At 38.8% G+C, this 19,103-nt stretch overlaps 1 protein-coding gene and 2 non-coding genes across 5 annotated transcripts; 1 reads left to right on the top strand and 2 right to left on the bottom strand.

Annotated features, from left to right (window-relative positions):
• Window positions 1–91: 91 nt before the first annotated feature.
• LOC111591942 lies at window positions 92–214 on the bottom strand. The gene has a single exon (XR_002750911.1). It is a non-coding gene; the product is annotated as a U5 spliceosomal RNA (small nuclear RNA).
• Window positions 215–468: 254 nt separating this feature from the next.
• On the top strand, window positions 469–664 carry LOC111591941. The gene has a single exon (XR_002750910.2). It is a non-coding gene; the product is annotated as a U2 spliceosomal RNA (small nuclear RNA).
• Window positions 665–2,343: 1,679 nt separating this feature from the next.
• Window positions 2,344–18,807, bottom strand: LOC111591918 (PAN2-PAN3 deadenylation complex subunit PAN3). Of its 3 annotated transcripts, none has more exons than XM_023303842.2 (13): window positions 18,580–18,807; window positions 8,275–8,351; window positions 7,016–7,144; window positions 5,726–6,343; window positions 4,490–4,970; window positions 4,289–4,405; window positions 4,110–4,230; window positions 3,931–4,053; window positions 3,571–3,700; window positions 3,378–3,514; window positions 3,119–3,310; window positions 2,881–3,043; window positions 2,344–2,818 (listed from the first exon to the last, which is right to left on the bottom strand). In XM_023303842.2, exons 1-13 carry the CDS (start codon window positions 18,611–18,613, stop codon window positions 2,711–2,713), a joined length of 2,430 nt encoding a protein of 809 aa, XP_023159610.1. In that variant the 5' UTR covers window positions 18,614–18,807; the 3' UTR covers window positions 2,344–2,710. The 3 variants fall into 3 exon arrangements, with proteins under 3 accessions (XP_023159610.1, XP_023159608.1, XP_030079627.1); XM_023303840.2 differs by lacking the exon at window positions 18,580–18,807 and adding an exon at window positions 9,883–9,973; XM_030223767.1 differs by lacking the exons at window positions 7,016–7,144; window positions 18,580–18,807.
• Between the last annotated feature and the right edge of the window lie 296 nt (window positions 18,808–19,103).

Here is a 19,103-nt window from a genome sequence, read left to right as displayed (position 1 = left end):
TTTGTATTATACGTTGTAATTACTTAGTTAAAATAAAACATGTCCAAAAAGTAAACATTAATTATTTTTTCATGGTTATGTATTAATAAATGGCCCGATTTTGCAATCAGGCACTAGCAAAAATTATTTTAGACTCATTAGAGTGCTCCTCTCCACGGAAATCTTTAGTAAAAGGCGAAAGATTTATTCGACAACTGAAGAGAAGCCAGAGTGACGAAACAACGCACTACAGGGAGTCTACCATGCACTCACAGCCTAAACCGTTTGGGAATTATACTGTGCGCGACTGTTAACATCAAAGAAATGTTGTAGTATGCTTTGCGGCGCGTGCAAAACCACCACCAACAGCCAATTTCTCTTTCGGCAATTGCGCATGTGTAAAAATAGAAAGTTTATAGCTGCACACGAATTCACAAATGGTTTTAGCTGCTGGTCAATGAATGCTAACTAGAATGACTGTATAAAGTTATCGCTTCTCGGCCTTATGGCTAAGATCAAAGTGTAGTATCTGTTCTTATCAGGTTAACATCTGATAGATCCTCCATCGGAGGACAACAAATGTTAAACTGATTTTTGGAAACAGACGGAGTGCTAGGAGCTTGCTCCACCTCTGTCGCGGGTTGGCCTGGTATTGCAGTACCGCCAGGATTTCGGCCCAACTGAGTAATAAATTAAATTAGTAATTAACATTTAATATCTGGTGAGTTATTAAATTGTTTACGAATTTGCTGTCTGTTGATAGAAAAATAACTCAATTTTGTTTAAACATTTTATTATTTTTTTTATTGGTTTTTCTCAAAAAGATTTTCTTTTACATTTTTGTGTTTTTGTGGGTTTTTCTCGTTTGTTTTTCTTTCTCTCTTTAATCATAAAATTTTAAAATTAATTAATTAGTCTTACTTTGAAGTACACAATAACTTAATCAAGAAAAAAGTACGAGTATGCATTTTTATGCCTGAAACAAACAGAAAAAGAGAACAAAAAACACAAATAGCTAGAAAAAATAGTGGGAAAATAGAAAGTAAGCCTAAAACATGACTTGGTGGTGTGTATAAAAGGTTCCAACAACAAAAACAACGGTAAAAGATTTATGTATATATGCATATCGAGAGCAGCATAAGCCGAGCATATTTAGCCCAAATCTCATAAAATTGTTAATGGATTTCTTTAAAACATAAGTCCTAGGCATATTTTACAAAACTTCTTTGACGTTTTTGCTGGTGGTTTTTTGTTGACGTTTCTTGGTTTTGTTTGAGTGAAGCCATTTTGTTTTGGATTTAAATAAGTTACGTGATATGAACCCGGGCGCCAGTCGGGTTTAGCTTTTAAAATATATGGTATATATATATAGACAGACTTTTAAGTAAGTTTTTCTTTTGTTGTACTTTCAAAGTTTGGAGCGTGCATTAAGGTGTGTGTGTGTTAAATGATATATAAACCATTATTAATATTGCATTCTGAAAGACCGAAGACCATATCAAGAGTTGTACATGTAAAAAAAGAGGAGTATATATATGTATATACATATCACGCTGTGTGTGGCCTAGACGTTTCCGTTTCCGTTTCATTTTCATTTTGTTTCACTTGTTTTTAATTTTTGTTTTCGTTTTGTTTTGTTTTTGAGCAACTTGCGAAGTCGCGCTGTGCGTCGCTTTGCATGTTCTTTTATCAGCTTCTGCTGCCTCCTGCTCTTTATCTGCTTCTGCTTAATACAACAATTCTTATACTTTTTACAAATACATAGTTTCATTTGCAATTGCATTTTTTCCTTTAAAAAATATTTCGCTATAAAAATATTAGTTGAAAAATAAGAAATGTGTTTTTGTTTTTGTTTATCTTTCTTTCTTTTTTGTTGTTGTTCGTGTTGTAGAGTTTTGTTTTTGGGGGCAGGCGCCTAGACATTTTTAGTTGTGGTTCCTTGATTTTTATTTACTTTTTTTTATTTTTCAAATTATTTTGTTGTTGCTTTTGTTTTTTATTTTTACAATTTTTTGTTTAGTTTCGTTTTTAGACTTTTCAATACATATAAATACTTTCTTTCTTTCATACTCTTCTGTAAAAATAGATCAACTTTTTGCCTTTTTTTCGTACTTTTTTGTTTTCTTTTTTTTTGTATTTTAACAAATTTTGCAAGTTTTTTTTTCTGTTTTTTTTTTCTTTTGTTTACATTTTTTATGATTTTTATTTTTTGACATTTTTTTGGAGAGATTTCGTTTTCAAAAAGTTGTTGCTCCTTTTCTGTTTGTTGTTGGTTTTTCTGTTGTTGTTGTTGTTTTGTATGTAAGTTTAAATGCCTAAAATGTAGTTAAGAGCTAACATAACATTGGATATCAGTTGTTTTTGTTTTTTTTTCTTTTATCTTTATCATCATATCTTTTTGCTTGGCTTAACAATATAAATCTGCGTATGTAGTTGATTTTGTATTATAATTATTATTATTTATTATTTGAAGTTGTTTTTGTTTTTCTTTTTTTTTTTAATTTTATACTCTTCATTTGCTTATTTAAAGGGCATGCGCCAAAATGTCTTAGTATAATGAATGTTTTCTCTTATATATCTTAAACCATTTTAATCGTAGTTGCTTGTGGTCGAGTACGGGAAGTTTGGGTATTTGGGAGAGGGCGGGCATGGGCATGGGCGTGGCTAAGTGAGCTGCGCGTGTTTAATAATTATTGTTGTTTCCATTATTGTTGTTGCTGTTGGTTGTTGCTCAGTTGGCCGCACTCATCAGTTCGGAAAACGCATTTTCCAGACAATTCTTGAGCTCAGCATAGGAGACAATTAGAACCGATTGCTCATCACGCGACATCAATTGCACCTGCAAAATAAATGGACAAAGTTTATTAAAGGTATATAGATTTAAGGTGTAGCTTAACGTACGCGCTCGATGGAGCCCGCGTCCAGTTTATTGAGGCATTGTACAATGTGCGCATGATCTAACCAGGGTCGGCCATCCTCGGTGACGGAATGAAATAGAAAATCACGGAATAATTTCAGCATATATCTATCACCAGTCTCTGACCAAGTGCAGTCCAAGTTGAAGCTGTGTACATGGAACATATGTGTATAAATGTATTAGTAACACATTAATATTGATTTTCAATTTAAGGCCACGTACTCGGGTCGTTCGTTGATGCTATTTAGTTTAACTAATATGCGATATAGTCGCCCGTTCTCCATCTCCTTGGCCAACTCATCCTCCTGCATATCCACCTGTGCTTGCAGCGCATCCAGCTGCGTATAAAAACGAGCCCCAATCATGGGCATCAGATCCGTTACAGAGCGGCGGTTATTCGTGGTGAAGAGGTAACTATTTGATGACATAGAATACAAATTCAATTAACTATTGTCTCGGATTTACAGATCGAATTGCTTACACAATAAAATTACGTAGATCGGTGGAGTAGTTTCTGGTTACCATATCAATGCTCGACTGCACATTGTCTCGCTGCACAGACTGCAAACAGCGACAAGCTAGCGCTAATACTAAGCGACCCAATGCAGTTAGATCGTCCTGCAAATGACAATAGATTAGCTTCTTTGAGAAGTATACAAGTTGACTCTGCTCACCTGTTGATGCATATTGACCAATGCTAAGGGATTGGCTGCATTGGGATCGAATTGCGTGATATCTGAGATGCAGCACGAGCTGAAGCGTACACGTTTCCCTGTCACAATTATCTTCGTGGGATCTAGTATTCTAGAAAAAATAAATTAATTTAAAAACTAATACTATCTACAGGGTAACTGCAACAGAACATCTGTTACCCGAGTAATTTTGAAAGCTTAACAAATTCTTAAGCTGTCTATGAGATATCATATTAGCTAAATTTTACATCTCTTAAACAAATTGGACTTAAGTTTTTTAAAGTTTCGTAACTCCGAGTTTTCTTTTGCACATTCCTAGCTAGTTATACTAGTCAAACTCACTTGCAGGCTAGTCCCGCTTGATGTATGGCTCTCAGGCCCGCGGTTAGCTGCATGATGATTGACCATATAGTCGATTCGGGCAGCAAAGGTCCGTTATTTGTGCGCTGCATGTTGCTCTTATGACTGCAAAATATGTGAAAATTAGATACATAATCATAAACGCTTTATAGTAGACTCACCTGAAGGGTCGTGCCTCGCCTTGGAATGGATCTGTGTAACCGTTGGTCTCTGGCGCTGGCGTAAAGTATTTGGCTAGCAAAGTCTGTGAGCCGGGATAATAGTCGTACACTAATACTAAGGCTAAATTGAGGAATACATGATATGAGTACAGTGAGGACGCGCTACAGTCAATACTTACAGTTATCACCAAATGCTTTTGTCGTGAACAACTCACGCAGTTGAACAACGTTCGTGTGCTGCAGCTTCTTCCACATCTCCACGAGCGCCATGCATTTTGTGGACTGCAAGCGAAAGCCTGAAGCAACGAAGATTGGAGAGATTATAGAACAGCTAAGTGACATACTCTATATATGTAATGGGCAAAGGGTATTCAACTGACCGTGTAATCTTCTCAGGCAGTACTTGAACCCTGTGCTATTGTGCGTCGCCCTGTACGTGCTCGCCGGCAGCGTTAGTTTCGTATGCATTGGCTGGGCCGGCGGCTCCAGTGGATAGAGCGCATGATAGTTATCCACCTCGAGTGGCAACGCATGCTGCGCCGCCTCAGCAGCATCCATTATCAAATTGGAGATCTCATTGCGGCCCAGAATATCGCTGCGCATCTCGTCGGGCATGAAGAAGGCCGACTCTAGCTGCGTCTTTGGCTGCATCGCAATCACATTCGATGCCGGACCCGGATACACATGTCCCGCATACAGCAGCTGCGAGGGCACAGCACTTAAAGGTGCCACAGCACTGACAACGCCATGATGTGCCGGATGTGCAGGATGTGCGGCATCTACCACAACCGAATTGACAACCGGCTGGCTGTTCTGTGCATTGGCAGTCGGATAAAAGTAAATGGTGCCCCCCACGTTTTCCTGTCAAAGCCAAACAATGAAGACAAAAAAATGAGAATTGTAAGTAAAATGCTTGAAAATTTGAAGTTAGAGCTGAAACCGAAATAACTTGGATTTGTTACATCGATATATCCAATTCATATGAATATATACACATCATATTCCCTTGCTTGAATATTTTTCAAATAGCCAACTTTAGTTACAATCTATAAGACCTAAGCACAAGTGCAAAGTAATTTAGACTGCTTTTAGAGTAGAGGCAATACCCCTATTCCATGCCTATACTGAATATTCCTTTAATTGAATAGGCTATTCAAATAGCCAACTCTAATAATCTTATAATCTGCATAAATTTAAAGAGATTTAGCGTGCTTTGAGAATAGCAGGAATATCCCTATGCCAAAAGTTATCAAAAAAAAAAGAGAAAACTTCGATTTATAATCGATTTCAGAATACCTATATAACACATTAAATGTCCATATATACAAATATTGAATAATCTATGTACCAAATTGTATAGCTCTAGCTCGTCTAATCTTTGAGCTTTCCACATCTCAAATAGGTTTTTGCATAATTTATATGATGTTAAAGAATATATCGATAAACATCCCATCTCTAAAGAAATCTAATTTATTATTAGGATAAATATCTAAAATAATTTGTTATGCGCATTGAATTTTTCGAGTTTGATATTTGATATACCTCGCACCACTGATCTTATTCCTCTCCTAATGATATTTTACCCACATACTCCCATCTCTAGTAGTACAACTCACTTGATGCACGCTGGCTGGCAATGTGGTGGGTATGGGCGATGCTCCATGTGGCGTCATGCCGTGGGGCGGCGACTTCTCGCCTCCGATTAGCGCCGCCGTCGGCGAATCCTGTCGCATCATTGCGGCTCGTGCTTTAAGCGGCGTTTGGGCGGACATGCTGCTTACGAAGGGAGCCGCCGCAGGATTCGGTATTATCGCTATGGGCGCCGAGCTGCCGACCACTGAATCGTTAACCAATGAAGATTGATGTTGCTGTTGCTTTTGTTGCTGCTGCTGCTGCTGTTGCTGTTGCGTTATGTTAACCGTTGCCACAATGTTCGTCTTCTGCATCGAGAGAATGGAAGCGGAGCTGCCACCATTTGACACTTTGCTAGATGAGCCAGAGACAGCGACGGCAGCTGCCACCGTCGATGACGATGAGGAGGACGATGTGGAGGAGGCGGGCGCTGCAACAGTTGCAACTGCGGCGGCAGCGGCGGCGGCGGCGGCGGCTGCTGCTGCTGTTGTAGTTGTTAACCCATTGACACCATTCAAACCATTATTCATGTGATATGGCGGATAGAAATTAGGCGACGAACTTATGCGCGTTGGAATGAATTCGGGCGATTGGGGTGTTACCTAAATTAATTTATACATAAATTAATTAATATAAATCTACAAATGAATAGAAAGAGAACACAAAACATAAAGGTTACAGTCGTCTGTAGACGACTGCACAATACTCTGTTTACAATGTAAAGACATTTAAAGGGCTTGAGAGCATCAGCTATTTACGTGTTGACTGTTAACAGAGTGACTCTTAAACTGTACGAGTGCTAACAGAGCGACTTCAAACTGTTATGTAAAGCTGTCAGATGCATTCTATACTCTTTTAAGTATCTTTAATTAATGTTTATAGAAAATCTGTTGTGTTTACTTAAAGAAAGTATTATAATATAAGGAATTCCATGAGACATTATCGAAAATATCTAAATTTGGTTTAGTTTAATATGTATAAGAAAACGTATTGATTTTTATTATTCGCACGACATTTTATTTCTGTATTTCTATAAATTATGCATTCTTCACATTCAATAGAAATTATATCCCCGGTTTTACTTGGTAAACAGAGTATTTGAAACAATAATAATAAACATTAAATCACGCGCAGTCTAGAAATAGGAGAGGGTAGTTGTTTTGTTGTTGTTGGGGTTGGAGCTAACTACTAACATGAATTTCAGGGCTAGGGGTTATACGAGGGGGTGACAAGATGACAATTGTAGTTCTTGTTGTTGTTGCTGTTGCTTTTACCTGAGACTTTTTATTAACAGCTAAGGACGCGTCCAAGTTAAGCAGTGAGAACCCATTACCGTTACCGTTAACGTTAACATTACCGTTATTCAGCCCATAGCTCGACGTTTGGGCAACATTCTGTCGATTCTATCGCCAGCAGAGCAAGACACAAATATATAAATTTATTTTTATAGACAGAAATCATGCGAGAAGACAGAGAGAAGTGAGTGAGAGAGAGACAGAGAAAGAGAGAGAGAGAGACATTGAATAACAGCGAAAGATGTAGAGCAATTTGATTTTATACATCTATATTAACTGCAGTATGGTTGATTCGTTCAAATGAACTACTGAACCAGTGCAATTCACCATGAGCAAGATATGCTCATTAATGACACGTTCTATTGAATCAGCTGTTCTGTCGTAGTTTTCAGGTGAACAAACGAATGACTGGCCAAAATAACTGGCCAATGAACTGCTGAACTGAATGATTTAGTTCACGATTCGGTAATGAATGATTGCACATATATTTATCAAATTGAACGACAGTTCGCAACTAATTTCTATATCTATAAATAAAGATAGTTATAAATATATTTTATATATTTTTTTATTGTTTTTCTCTTGACATTTCCATAAATTTGTAAATATATTTCATTCACATTAAAAACAAGTAAAATCCATGCACAAATTATATTACTTATGCATACATTAATATATATATATATATATATATATATATATATATATATATATATATATATATATATACATATATATATATATATATATATATATATATGTATATAAGCAGAGCTACAGTAAATTCTCAATAATGTGTATGTTGCACAGAAAAAAGTCGGTCAAGTATACAGATATATACAATATGGAATTATAGATTGAGCAAATGAAATTGTTTCAAGCAAATTGAGTGTAAACAAATATATAAAAGTATAATTAAAAAATAAAAACACACACATAGACAATCTATTCGCTGAGCAAAAACAAACTTCAGCTGTTAATTCAACAGCTGTTGTCTAATATAGACATATAGATACATTTATACATATATATATATATATATATATATATATATATATATGCATGTGTATAAGGCAGGGTCATTCGTTTAAGCCGCCTACTTCGCTTTAAAGCTTTTGCATGGCAATTGAAACCGCACGACTCTCAAACTGTCTAACTGAAATGCGTCGCAAACTGTGCACGCAATATAACAGCTTATAATAATAATAATAATAGTAACAATAATAAACAATGCTTACCATATATGTGGCTAATTTACTTTCAGAGGGTATACCATTTGGAGGTGAAAAGAAAATTGGATCCATAGCAGCCGTATCTGTAAAGAGATAGCAAGAGCGAAAGAGACGGAGTGAGACAAATATAAATGATTAGAAATCAATTAAATAAACATGAACATGATTGCTGACTGCTCTACATGCTTGGGAGTGTGTGAGAGTAAAAGAGAGCGCATACTCTTCTTTAACGTTCTGTTGATAGTTTTGTTTTGTTTTGTGTTTTTGTCGACGCTATCGATAAAACCGATAACGCGGGCGCGCGCTTATTCTTGGAGCAAATGCAGAGAGCGCTGTTGGTGTTGTTATTTACTTGCCTTTTTAGAGCGTGTAAATAAAAGCAAAGACGCAATTCGCTCGAGGCGAATATCAACAAAAACAAAAAGCACGCAAAAAATATTAATGACAAAGAACAAACTGTGAAATTTGCGTCTCCGTTTTAAAAGGTGGTGCGATGAAAAGCAAAAACCAGCTAAGGCGATTCACAAGCACTAACACACACCCATATATATATTCATATACATATACATATTTTGGGAAATGCCGCCATTATGACTAATTGGTATTTTTTAGAAACAGTTCGTGTAGGCCCGTCAAACTGTTAAAGTTCGGATGTTTTTCCAACTTCATTTGTGGATTGGAAGTTAAAGAAGCAAATAAAAATAAACTATTTAGATATGGATTGTATTTGCAATGCATTTGTCGAATCAGAGGGAGAGGGAGAGAGAGAAAGAGAGATAGTGAGGTGGAGCATAAAGATTTGGAATGAATTGTAACTGTTACAATATGGAGGCTATTTACTTGCACTAAATATAATGCGGGTTAGCTTTAAACGTAAATACAATTTTAAAAAAAAAAGTTGATATACATTTTTGCATGCTCAGCGAAGTAGTCGACGAGGTGGGCGGCAGGTGTGGTGTGATATGGGCCAATGCCTTTTGGCAGCACAGCAAACGACGCAACAAATAAGATGTATGCATATATGTATATATAAAAAAAAACCCCCAAACGTAAGAATGAATTAAGCGAAAGTTCATTACTTGCAGATACCCTGTAGAGGGACAAAGCTATAGGTATGTATAGGTAATAGAAATTTTATATTTGTTTCATATTTATATGGTTGTTTATTACTATGATATATATATATAAATATATATAAATAAATTAACTGACAGCACTTTTGATAAGGCTTATCAAATGGCATATTTTTGTTTTCAATGGCAAAATGACGCTAAACGAACACAAGGAACTAGTTCATTACGCACATGTTGATTCATTGAACGTATATACCTCTCGTATTGTTATATGTTTATGAATGCTTCAACAAGTGATATTGGCCTTGAAAATATTCGTGCAAGTATCAAAGCGAAATAAAATGAAAAGAAAAAATAATACAATTAAATTAATTTTTTGTGTATTTAGCTGAGTTGGCATCACTTGTGCTTTTTATTTACTTAATTCATTTAACATTTTAGCACATGCAAAACACACGAAAGTAACAAACAACCAAAGCAGTAGTTTGAGAGCCACAAACAGATGTTGCTTACATTTAGAGAGCAATCGAGCTGAACTTACTTGAGCATGGCCAGTGCATGTAAAACCGGTGAGAACAAGATAAGTTCAGTTGCGAGTACATGTAATGCCTCGCAAACTGTAAGTACTGCGCGCACAAATATGTTTGTATTTATATATACATATATATATACATATATATATATATATACAGATAGGTATATGTAAGCATGTGTGGCTGTGCGATTGTCTATATGTCCGCGTGTCTGTGAACGTTTTCACTTTACATAAATTGACTGCTACTGGCAGATTGTTGGCATGACGTCGGCAAAAACAGCAAAATAAATGGTTTTGTTGCTGCTGCTGCTGCTGCTTTTGCGTTTGCGGCGAAACAGACAGCTGTGTTTTGCTTCAAAGATCACGAACGCGTTCATGAAAACGGCACACACACACATATATACGCACGCACACGTAGGCATAAAAAACATTTACACACACTTCATTCAGTTGCCCGAAAGAAGAGAAGATAGTGAGAGAGAGAAAGAGAGAACGAGGGGAGTGAGGTATCCAAGCAATCACAATATTATGTCGTTATGTCACGTTGTATGTCAACTTATATATATGTATATATATATTTGTTCGTTTGTATAGATGCGGCAGCATTTACCGTTATGTATTACGCTGCACGAATATATGTAACGGTATGCAAAGCAAGCACACTCGTAAGCGCAGCGACGAACCGAGCGGCAGCACGGCGCAAACTCAACTGAGCAGAAGAGCGCGCAGGCGGCGGTGGAGTGCGTAAATACGAAAGAATAGAGCGAAATGCTGTTGAGCGTAAGCACTGATGAGAGGCAAAGAGTATGCAGCAGTAAATGAGAAAGCTATCGCTCTCATACCGTGCAATAGCCAACAGAGACGCAAGTGGGCGTGCATCTGTGTGTGTGTAAGTGTGTAAAGGCAGATGCGCCGATAGCTGGCACAGTTATAAGAAGAAGAGTTCTAGTGCGCGATCCCTCTGTCCCTCTCTCTTGTATTTAACATTTTTGTTTACATTTTGTGTGTTGCTTTAGTGGCCGCAACACAGTTTGACAAGCATATATATAATGAGCGAATGCATTGACCCTTTGCATTTTCACGATCATGTGTTAGACTTAACAGCGACCTACCCACCCGTTGTTGTTTACTCGTGTATTATTATTTAATACGTTTGTGTTGTGTTGTGTGTTTTTATATGTTGTCATATTTGTGGATGTGGGCAAATTATCAACTGTTGGCTCTTATATACAAGCACGTGTAGCCATAAACCTATTAGATTTCAGCCTTAGAGAATGGCCCTTAGTTTCTTATCAGTCAACATTTCAATCACAACTATTCGCACTTTATCAACTTATCAATATTTCAATTGAAGCTCATGCACGTTAAGTCATGATTTATGAGAAATACCGAAAAAGAGAGAAAGAGCTATATGCTGTTGAAAAGCTTTTAGGCCTATAAAAAGCTCTAGCTGTAGCTTTGAAGTGTTAGCTGTTCATGTGTCTCAATGTTTTTGGGTTAATTTTCAATTTTATACTGTCAAAGTGCTTTTTAACGTTAAATCAAATAGAGGCATAGCTTCCTAATTGGAAAACTTGATGTATGTTGTATTTAGGGAATCTTAAGTATAAAAAAATGAATTAGGATTAAGCTCCGGAGGGAAAACAAAAGCATTATCAAAAGTTAACTATATTACTATTATCAAATCAATAACATTTTCATAGCAACAATTTATTCCTTAATTTATTAAAAATTTTAAAGTAAATAAATAATTAAACTAAAAATATTAAAATAGATTCCGAAATTACAAGGCCCCGGAGCATTACCCAAGCCACGAGCTTTGCAACGCCTATTAGTGGTGTTTCTTACGCACAGGCCGCTAGAGGTGGACCGTCAAATAAGAATACCACAAGTGACACTTTGTTCACTGAAATGCTTCAGCAACAACAACGTCAGTTTGACGCAATTAATGCCGAGCTCAAAGCGATGCGAGAAGTACAATCCCAACAAGCAACCATGCTAAACAGTTTAATGGCCATCATAACCAAGCTTGCCTACAAATAATGGCTTTACGTGTGGGTATCTGGAACGCCAATGGCCTGAGAAACAAGACTCAGGAACTGGCTGCGTTTCTCTCACAAGAAAACATAGATATAATGTTAATAACAGAAACTCATGAGTGCCCCACTACACAAATTTTCGGATACGAACACTATCAGGCTCATGGTGAAGGAGCAAACTGCTTTGGTGGATCCTCAATCCTCATACGAGCAACAATACCGCATACACCTTTACTGTCAATTTGCAACGCAACAATGCAGGTCTCAGCCATCACCCTGCCTACGTCTATTGGAGCGATCGAAGTTGCGTCAATTTATCTTCCGCCAAACACTGGTCTGTGTGATCATCACATGGAACAGGTTCTAGGCCAAAGGTTGAATAAGACCCTCATCGGCGGCGACTGGAATGGATGGCACCCATTTTGGGGAAGCAATAGTGCGAATCGTCGCGGAGAAGTCATATTTGAGGCGATTCAAAACTTACAATTCAGCATATTGGCGACTGGAGCCCCCACCCGTTACCCAATTAATGGACACAGGCCCTCGGCAATCGACTTCGCTGTCTACAAAGGCATCTGTGACCGGCAATTGACCATTGAAGAATCCTTGGACCTATCCTCTGACCACCTGCCACTAATAGTCACAATCCACGCGCAGCCACAGCCCTTGCCCATTAGGAAACAACTACTGCCAGCAGGATCAGATTTAGGAGTCTTTAGGCGCGAGCTCCATTACTCTTTGCACATAGAAATGGAACTTAACACTCCTGAAGACGTGGACTACGCAGCAAACAAACTGCAGGAAGAAATAGTCAAAGCTGCGCACCAAGCCGCCCCACCATCTTGCCAAACAAGACAACAGTCTCCGTACAACATCCCCCTCACCTTGGAGGCCCAACACCTACTAATACACAAAAGATGGGCCAGGAGACGCTGGTTAAGATTACGCACGCCTGATGCCAAATCCACGTACAACGAAGCCACGAGGCATCTTAAAGCTGCTCTCGCCCTGCTTCAAAAGAGGTGTATCAGCGATGCGCTGGTACGAGCTGAATCGCCCACTGACGCAGAGTTTCAATTATGGAAATTTACAAGAAAGCTCAAACGGCAGCCAATACGTCGACATCCCATTCGGAGCATTTCTGGTTCCTGGCACATTGGTGACGAAGCTCAAGCTGAGGCTTTTGCAAACCACCTTCAAGACCAATTCACGCCGGTGATTACCGCAGAGGCCTCAGAAATCGAAGCAACAGAAGACATCGTTCTCTCGCCCCTCCCAGCTGAAGACCAGATAACTGGATGTACAAAAGAAGAGGTTCTTGAACACATCAGAAGAGTGAAGGCAAAAAAATCCCCTGGATATGATCTAATAAACGGCAGAGTCCTTAGAGCACTGCCTGACTCCACCATAGACTACATAACTATGGTGTACAACGCCATGCTCCGCATCCGGCACTTTCCAGCCTGCTGGAAGCGCGCCGTGATTGTGATGATTCCTAAGCCTGGCAAACCCGTGGGAGAAATTGAGTCGTACAGACCAATTAGCCTGTTGCCAGTACTCTCCAAAATATTCGAAAGAATATTTCTGGAACGAGTACTGACACATCTGGGACGCCAGGAGGCCATTCCAAACCATCAGTTTGGCTTCAGGAGACAGCATGGAACACCGGAACAGGTTCACAGAGTTGTGCACCATATCCTTGGAGCCTTTGAAGAAAAGATGTACTGCTCTGCCGTCTTTTTAGACATCAAACAGGCGTTTGATCGAGTTTGGCACCTGGGACTGCTGCAGAAAGTGAGGACCACCCTTCCAGCCCCATTTTTCGCGTTGCTATCCTCATACCTTATTGGAAGAACCTTCCAAGTGTCAAGGGGGCAAGCAGTATCCTTGACTAGACCAATTATGGCTGGAGTACCACAGGGTAGTGTTCTAGGCCCAACACTTTATACTTTATTCACAGGAGATATGCCAACTCCCGAGCCAAATATAGGAAGTACAGATGCAGTACTCATAGCGACCTATGCAGATGACACCGCCATCTTATCACGTCACGTATCTGCGCAAGAAGCTTCAGACTCACTACAAAAATATCTGGACTCTTTCGGACGCTGGGCAAAACGGTGGTGTATCACCATTAATGCACAAAAGTCTGTACATACTACCTTCGCCACTAGAAGAGGAGATTGCCCAAGCGTTGCATTGGGGCCCACTATTCCCAAAGCCTCAAAAGTAAAGTACCTTGGTATCACTCTTGACAGAAGGCTGACTTTTAAAGCGCACATAAGTCAAGTAACCTCAAAATGCAAAAGCAAGCTAAAAACCCTCGACTGGATGCTGAGAGCTTCAAGCAAGTTGTCTTACAGCAGCAAGGCCGCCATCTACAAGGCAATAGTTGTCCCAACCTTCGTATATGGTATCTCTCTATGGGGCTCCTCGGCGAAGACTACAAGGAACAAAATTCAGACCCTGCAGAATAAAGCACTACGCAGATGGACTGGAGCCAGCTGGTTTGTAAGAAACTCAGTCTTACATAGGGATTTAGCAATTCCCACAGTTGCTGAACTCATTGGGCGACACAGTTCAAGATACGCGGACAGACTTGCAGCGCATCCTAACCATCTCGCAAGCAACCTGGCTATAAACAACAATAGGCGAAGACTGAAGAGATTGCATCCTCTAGACAATATTAGAACTAATTAAGATAGTAGCTACAAGTGCAGAATAATTGGCATATCTGCCCTCCCATTAGTTAAGGTTTAGAGCTAAATGCGCTATAGAGTCTAAGACAATAAGCTGCAACAAAATAAAGAAATAAAAACGAAAAAAAAAAAAAAAAAAAAAAAAAAAAAAAAAAAAAAAAAAAAGATTATAATTATATAAAAGGTTTGTTTATAAATACACCTTTAAATTTAATCAAAGTTTGCTGTAGAATGCTTTTATTGTACTAACCAAAAATCAGGTTGACGTTTCGAAATTCGCATTTCTTTTGTTCTTAGCCTAACAAACAAAAACTAAAACAACAACGGAAAACACGGTCATGAAACGGTTTTCATTTTATGATTATGGTGCGATCTCGCACCGTGCTTCATATTGACAGCGCTACAAGCTGAGAGAGTGGAGAGAGAGAGCGAGAGAAGAGGATGAAAAGAGGGGCTCGGGTTGCGCTGCGCTCTGTCGTCAGCCGCCAACGTGACCAAGACAAGTTTGGTTGGTTGCTGGCTGTTGCTACTGGTAGCACAGCAACAGTTTGACCCAATTCGCCGTCCACATTCAGCGCAGGCCGACTCGAACAGCTGTGCAAATATCGCATGGGGCGTCAGTGGGTTAATAAGCGTTCGCCTAAAGCTTAGCCAAAAACAACAACAATCGCAAACTCATTGAATATGTAAACTAAGCCTACCCGATGAATTTTTTGAAGGCAACAACAATTATATTGCGAAACGCGGCCAAGCAGCGCGGGTGACAAAGAAAGCGGCGAAAAAGCAGACAATGTGGAGTAACGTTGGTAGATGTAGTGGGGGAAAGGCAATAACAACGGAAGCACAAAATGATATGCCTGCAAGAACACACACACACACTCACAGAAACATCCACAGATAGAAGACAGAAGCAGAGACAGTGGAAAGCAACAGCAAAAGCAACGTTGTCAATTTGCCGTCGCCCTGTTTTTTTCTCTCTCTATCTTGCTCACTTGCTGAGTCGTTTGTTCTGAGCGCTTCTCCTTCCGCTGTGTTGGCAGAAAAAAGAAACAACAACAACACCTTACGCTCAATTTCGATTTGATTGATGTGTTCGCTGCGATTGACAGATCTGCGGCGAATTACGCATAACGTGAAAGAGATGTGAGCAAACAGCCAGATAGCATAAATGATGATTATTACATTGCTCTACAGTTGCTGTTAAGCTCACTATCTCACTCGCACGCGCGCAGAGTGCTTACAGTTCAAAGTGAAGTGTCGTAAGCAGCATAAAATAAAAACAAAAACGCGCGCTCACGTTACTTTTGCACTAACAAATAATAACATAAATACAAACACTGACACACACACACACATACACATTGTAACACTCACACTTGTATTGAGGCTCTCGTTCGCCGCGTTCGCCGTGTGGTAACGTTCGATGCCAAAGAGTGACTAACTCAAAAGGTAAGCAGCAACAATGAAGACGAAGCACACGTTACACACACACACACATACACGAAACCCAGCGCAAAAGCAAACAGACAAAACAAAAATAAAAAGACACACAAAAACAAAACGCGCCAAGTCGTCTGATAATACAGTTTGAGCATCAGCAGCATTGCAGTGAGCGCTTGTCAAACTGTAGCCGCTCATTTATCTTAGAGATGCGGACAGTGTGAGCCAGTTTAAGCGTTCTAGTTCACATTTAAGTACAAGTGGGTGTGAGTAACAAGAAATTCATAGGTGAATAATATTTTGTATACTTGCCTATTAGGAAACAAAATAATAATATATACAATACATATGTAAAGCAAGTTCCGAGTGAACTAGTTCAAGTTAGAATATAGTTGTTATGGGAAATATTAATTGTGTTGGCATTGAAAGAGAATTTTGGCCAGAACAAACATTTCGAAATCAGGAAATAAATATAAGCAAGGGAAACCCATTGCCAGAGGGCAATAGATAATGAGGTCAGCTAATGGCAATAAAACTGCCAGACGTTACATTCCAGCAAACACACACACACAATACACAGGCACACAATTTCACTGTGGACGACGCGACGTATGAGTAACGCGTGCCTCAAGGGCAGACACTTTGCCAAGCGAAAGTGAATGCGAATTTAAATAGCCAACGAAATGGGGTTGGGGGAGTGCAGGAGTGGGACTGGGGTTCGGAGGGTGGGTTTGGTGCCATTCTCGATAGCAGCTGCCACAGCGAAATATTATGCAAAGCGCGTGCGAATGAAAAATGTGCCAAGGAATGTGTTGCATACTTTGCAGCAGCATCTTAAGAATTTGCTAAACAAAAGCAAACAAACCAAAGGAAGCGCAACAAACAAATTGCAAACAATAAACAATTAAAAAGTGTGTAGACCAAGAAATATGCCAAAGATAAACAAGAGTTGCTGCCTGGGTGCAAGGGAAATTTTATGCGGGAAATTTACTGTTTATTTGGGGAAATTATTGTTTATAAGGAAATTCATAGACCATGTTTTCTTTTCCTTTTTATTTATGTTTTTTAGGGAAATTTTTGGCTGGGAAATGTAGAAAGAAATCAAATTGAATTTAAGGCCTAATGGAAAATTTTAATTGGCCCACATGACGTTAAATGAGAAAGTAAATTGTATTTTTTAGGTTTCTGTGGGATTTATATGTTTATTTGAAGAAATTTTTGCGTATGTGGAGAATTCAATGTTAATTTAAGGAAAACCCAATCTAAATTGAAAAAATTCTGTGGAATATTTATAAACATTCATTGGCATTGGCCATATTCATACTTCGTTGGACAAAAGGTAGCAGAAAGCTGGGGACATGGCTAAAATCGCTTCCAAACTCAAAGAACAGGCAAACAGCAGCCAAGTGGAAGTCAAGAAACCAGTTTCAAATTGCATTCGATACTAAACGATCCAAAAAAGAAAGAACAATCATGATAGACTCGAAGATACCCTGCCGACTGGCGCCATTATTGTAAAAACTCTAAAGAAGTAGCATTCTCCACTTGTAATACTCAAATGATGCTGACTTTTATTCATGTATTCTAAGTAATGTCTATAAATAAATTGACCCTATGAAGTCGAAGACTTCTTTTTGCTGCATGTTATAAACACCTTCACAAAACCAATAAGCCCTATCTATAAGTGCTACAGGGTATGCGAAATAACAAAGGCAACCTCAACAGGTAACCCAATGCACCTACCGAGAGAGAACTGAACCAGAAGTCGCAACACTTCAAGTCATTGTATTTCCGTCAGCTGCCGTTGCAGCGCGACCTGGAACTGGTTTTATTTTTCTTTTATTTTTTTGTGTATTTTTGTTTAGTAAAGGAAAAAGGAAGTGGTTTTTTCTAGCACAGGTAATGCCTGTTTGTGCGCCAGGATCAAGCAATCCACAAAGGACAAGTGGAACTTGTTTCAAACTGGAAACAACTTTCTACGCTGCAGCAGGGTAGAACACCCGTTCGCTTGATCGTTTCCAAGAAAATAAAAACCATAAAAAATAACAAATCAAGCGAAGCATCTATCTCTCCCTTTCCCACTCCTGTACTTACAGCGCTTAGGGTAGATTGATTACAGAGAACTTGCTGATGGGTATTATGCTTAAGCGTTGCTAATGCATTGCGACGCTCACTCGCGCACTCAGTTTACAAGCGGCATAGTGCTATCTCGCTCGTGCGCCTTCCATGATCCCTTCCATGGTCACGGCTGCATGTAATTGCCCATAATCATGAGCTGCGACTTGGAAGTAATTCAATTTCCAACGCAAGGAATGAGCGCGGCGAAATTAAAGGCGAAACATGGGAATAGGCAACAAACAGCGAAAACCAATTTGTGTATGAAATATGCCAAAGGTGACTTTCAATTGCAAACGCACACACACACAGGTGTATATAGATATATGCTCAAGCTGTGGCCTTTTGTGTTTGTGTGCGTTTGTTGTGTTTGGGCTTTTTGTTTTGCTTTACTTTGCATTGGCACTTACCTGCCGGAAAGAAATTGTTCAAGAACGTTGACATTTTCTCCTTTTTGCACCCTTTGCTTCGCCAGGCAGCAGCAACAACAAGAAAGCGTACTGCGCGCTGCGCTCACCACGTTGCTCTCTCCCTCGCACTCTCGTTTATGTTTGCTCTCTCTACCGTTTGGTCCTGTTGTTGTTGCTGCAGATTTGCTTTTTGTTCTTGTTTTGTATTCGTTCCTTATTTTTTGTTGCTTTTACGTTTTTTTTTTTATTTTTACAAGTGTTTTTTATTAAATACGTTTTTTTGGTAATTTTTTATGCAAACTTATCGAACAGAAATTTAAATAATACATACAATTCGCGCTTAACTCCTAAATTTCACATTACACATGCTCACATTGTGTTTTTTTTTATTAAATATATTTTTCTAAATTTTTGTTTTAGCTTTTAATTAGTTTGCTTGCGGTGATTAAAATGCATTTTTTATTTTGCTGGGGACACAAACGCTTAAATGTGGCTGAGCGCTGGCTGTAATAATTGAGAAAAAA

This window comes from Drosophila hydei, unplaced genomic scaffold (genome assembly GCF_003285905.1).
Source record: "Drosophila hydei strain 15085-1641.00,03,60 unplaced genomic scaffold, DhydRS2 tig00000283-arrow-arrow-pilon, whole genome shotgun sequence".
Classification (NCBI taxonomy): domain Eukaryota; kingdom Metazoa; phylum Arthropoda; class Insecta; order Diptera; family Drosophilidae; genus Drosophila; species Drosophila hydei.
Note: the sequence above shows the minus strand (reverse complement) of the source record. Positions and strands in the feature narration are given on the sequence as shown.

Bases quoted from the DNA above. Each gene is read 5' to 3' on its own strand.
- LOC111591918 (XM_023303840.2), bottom strand. From the start codon at position 9,943: ATGTACTCGCAACTGAACTTATCTTGTTCTCACCGGTTTTACATGCAC. The intron at 4,406-4,489 runs GTCAGTTGAATA...TCGTTGCTTCAG, and splicing joins CTGCCTGAGAAGATTACACG to GCTTTCGCTTGCAGTCCACA. The intron at 3,311-3,377 runs GTAAGCAATTCG...GTCATCAAATAG, and splicing joins GATCTACGTAATTTTATTGT to TTACCTCTTCACCACGAATA.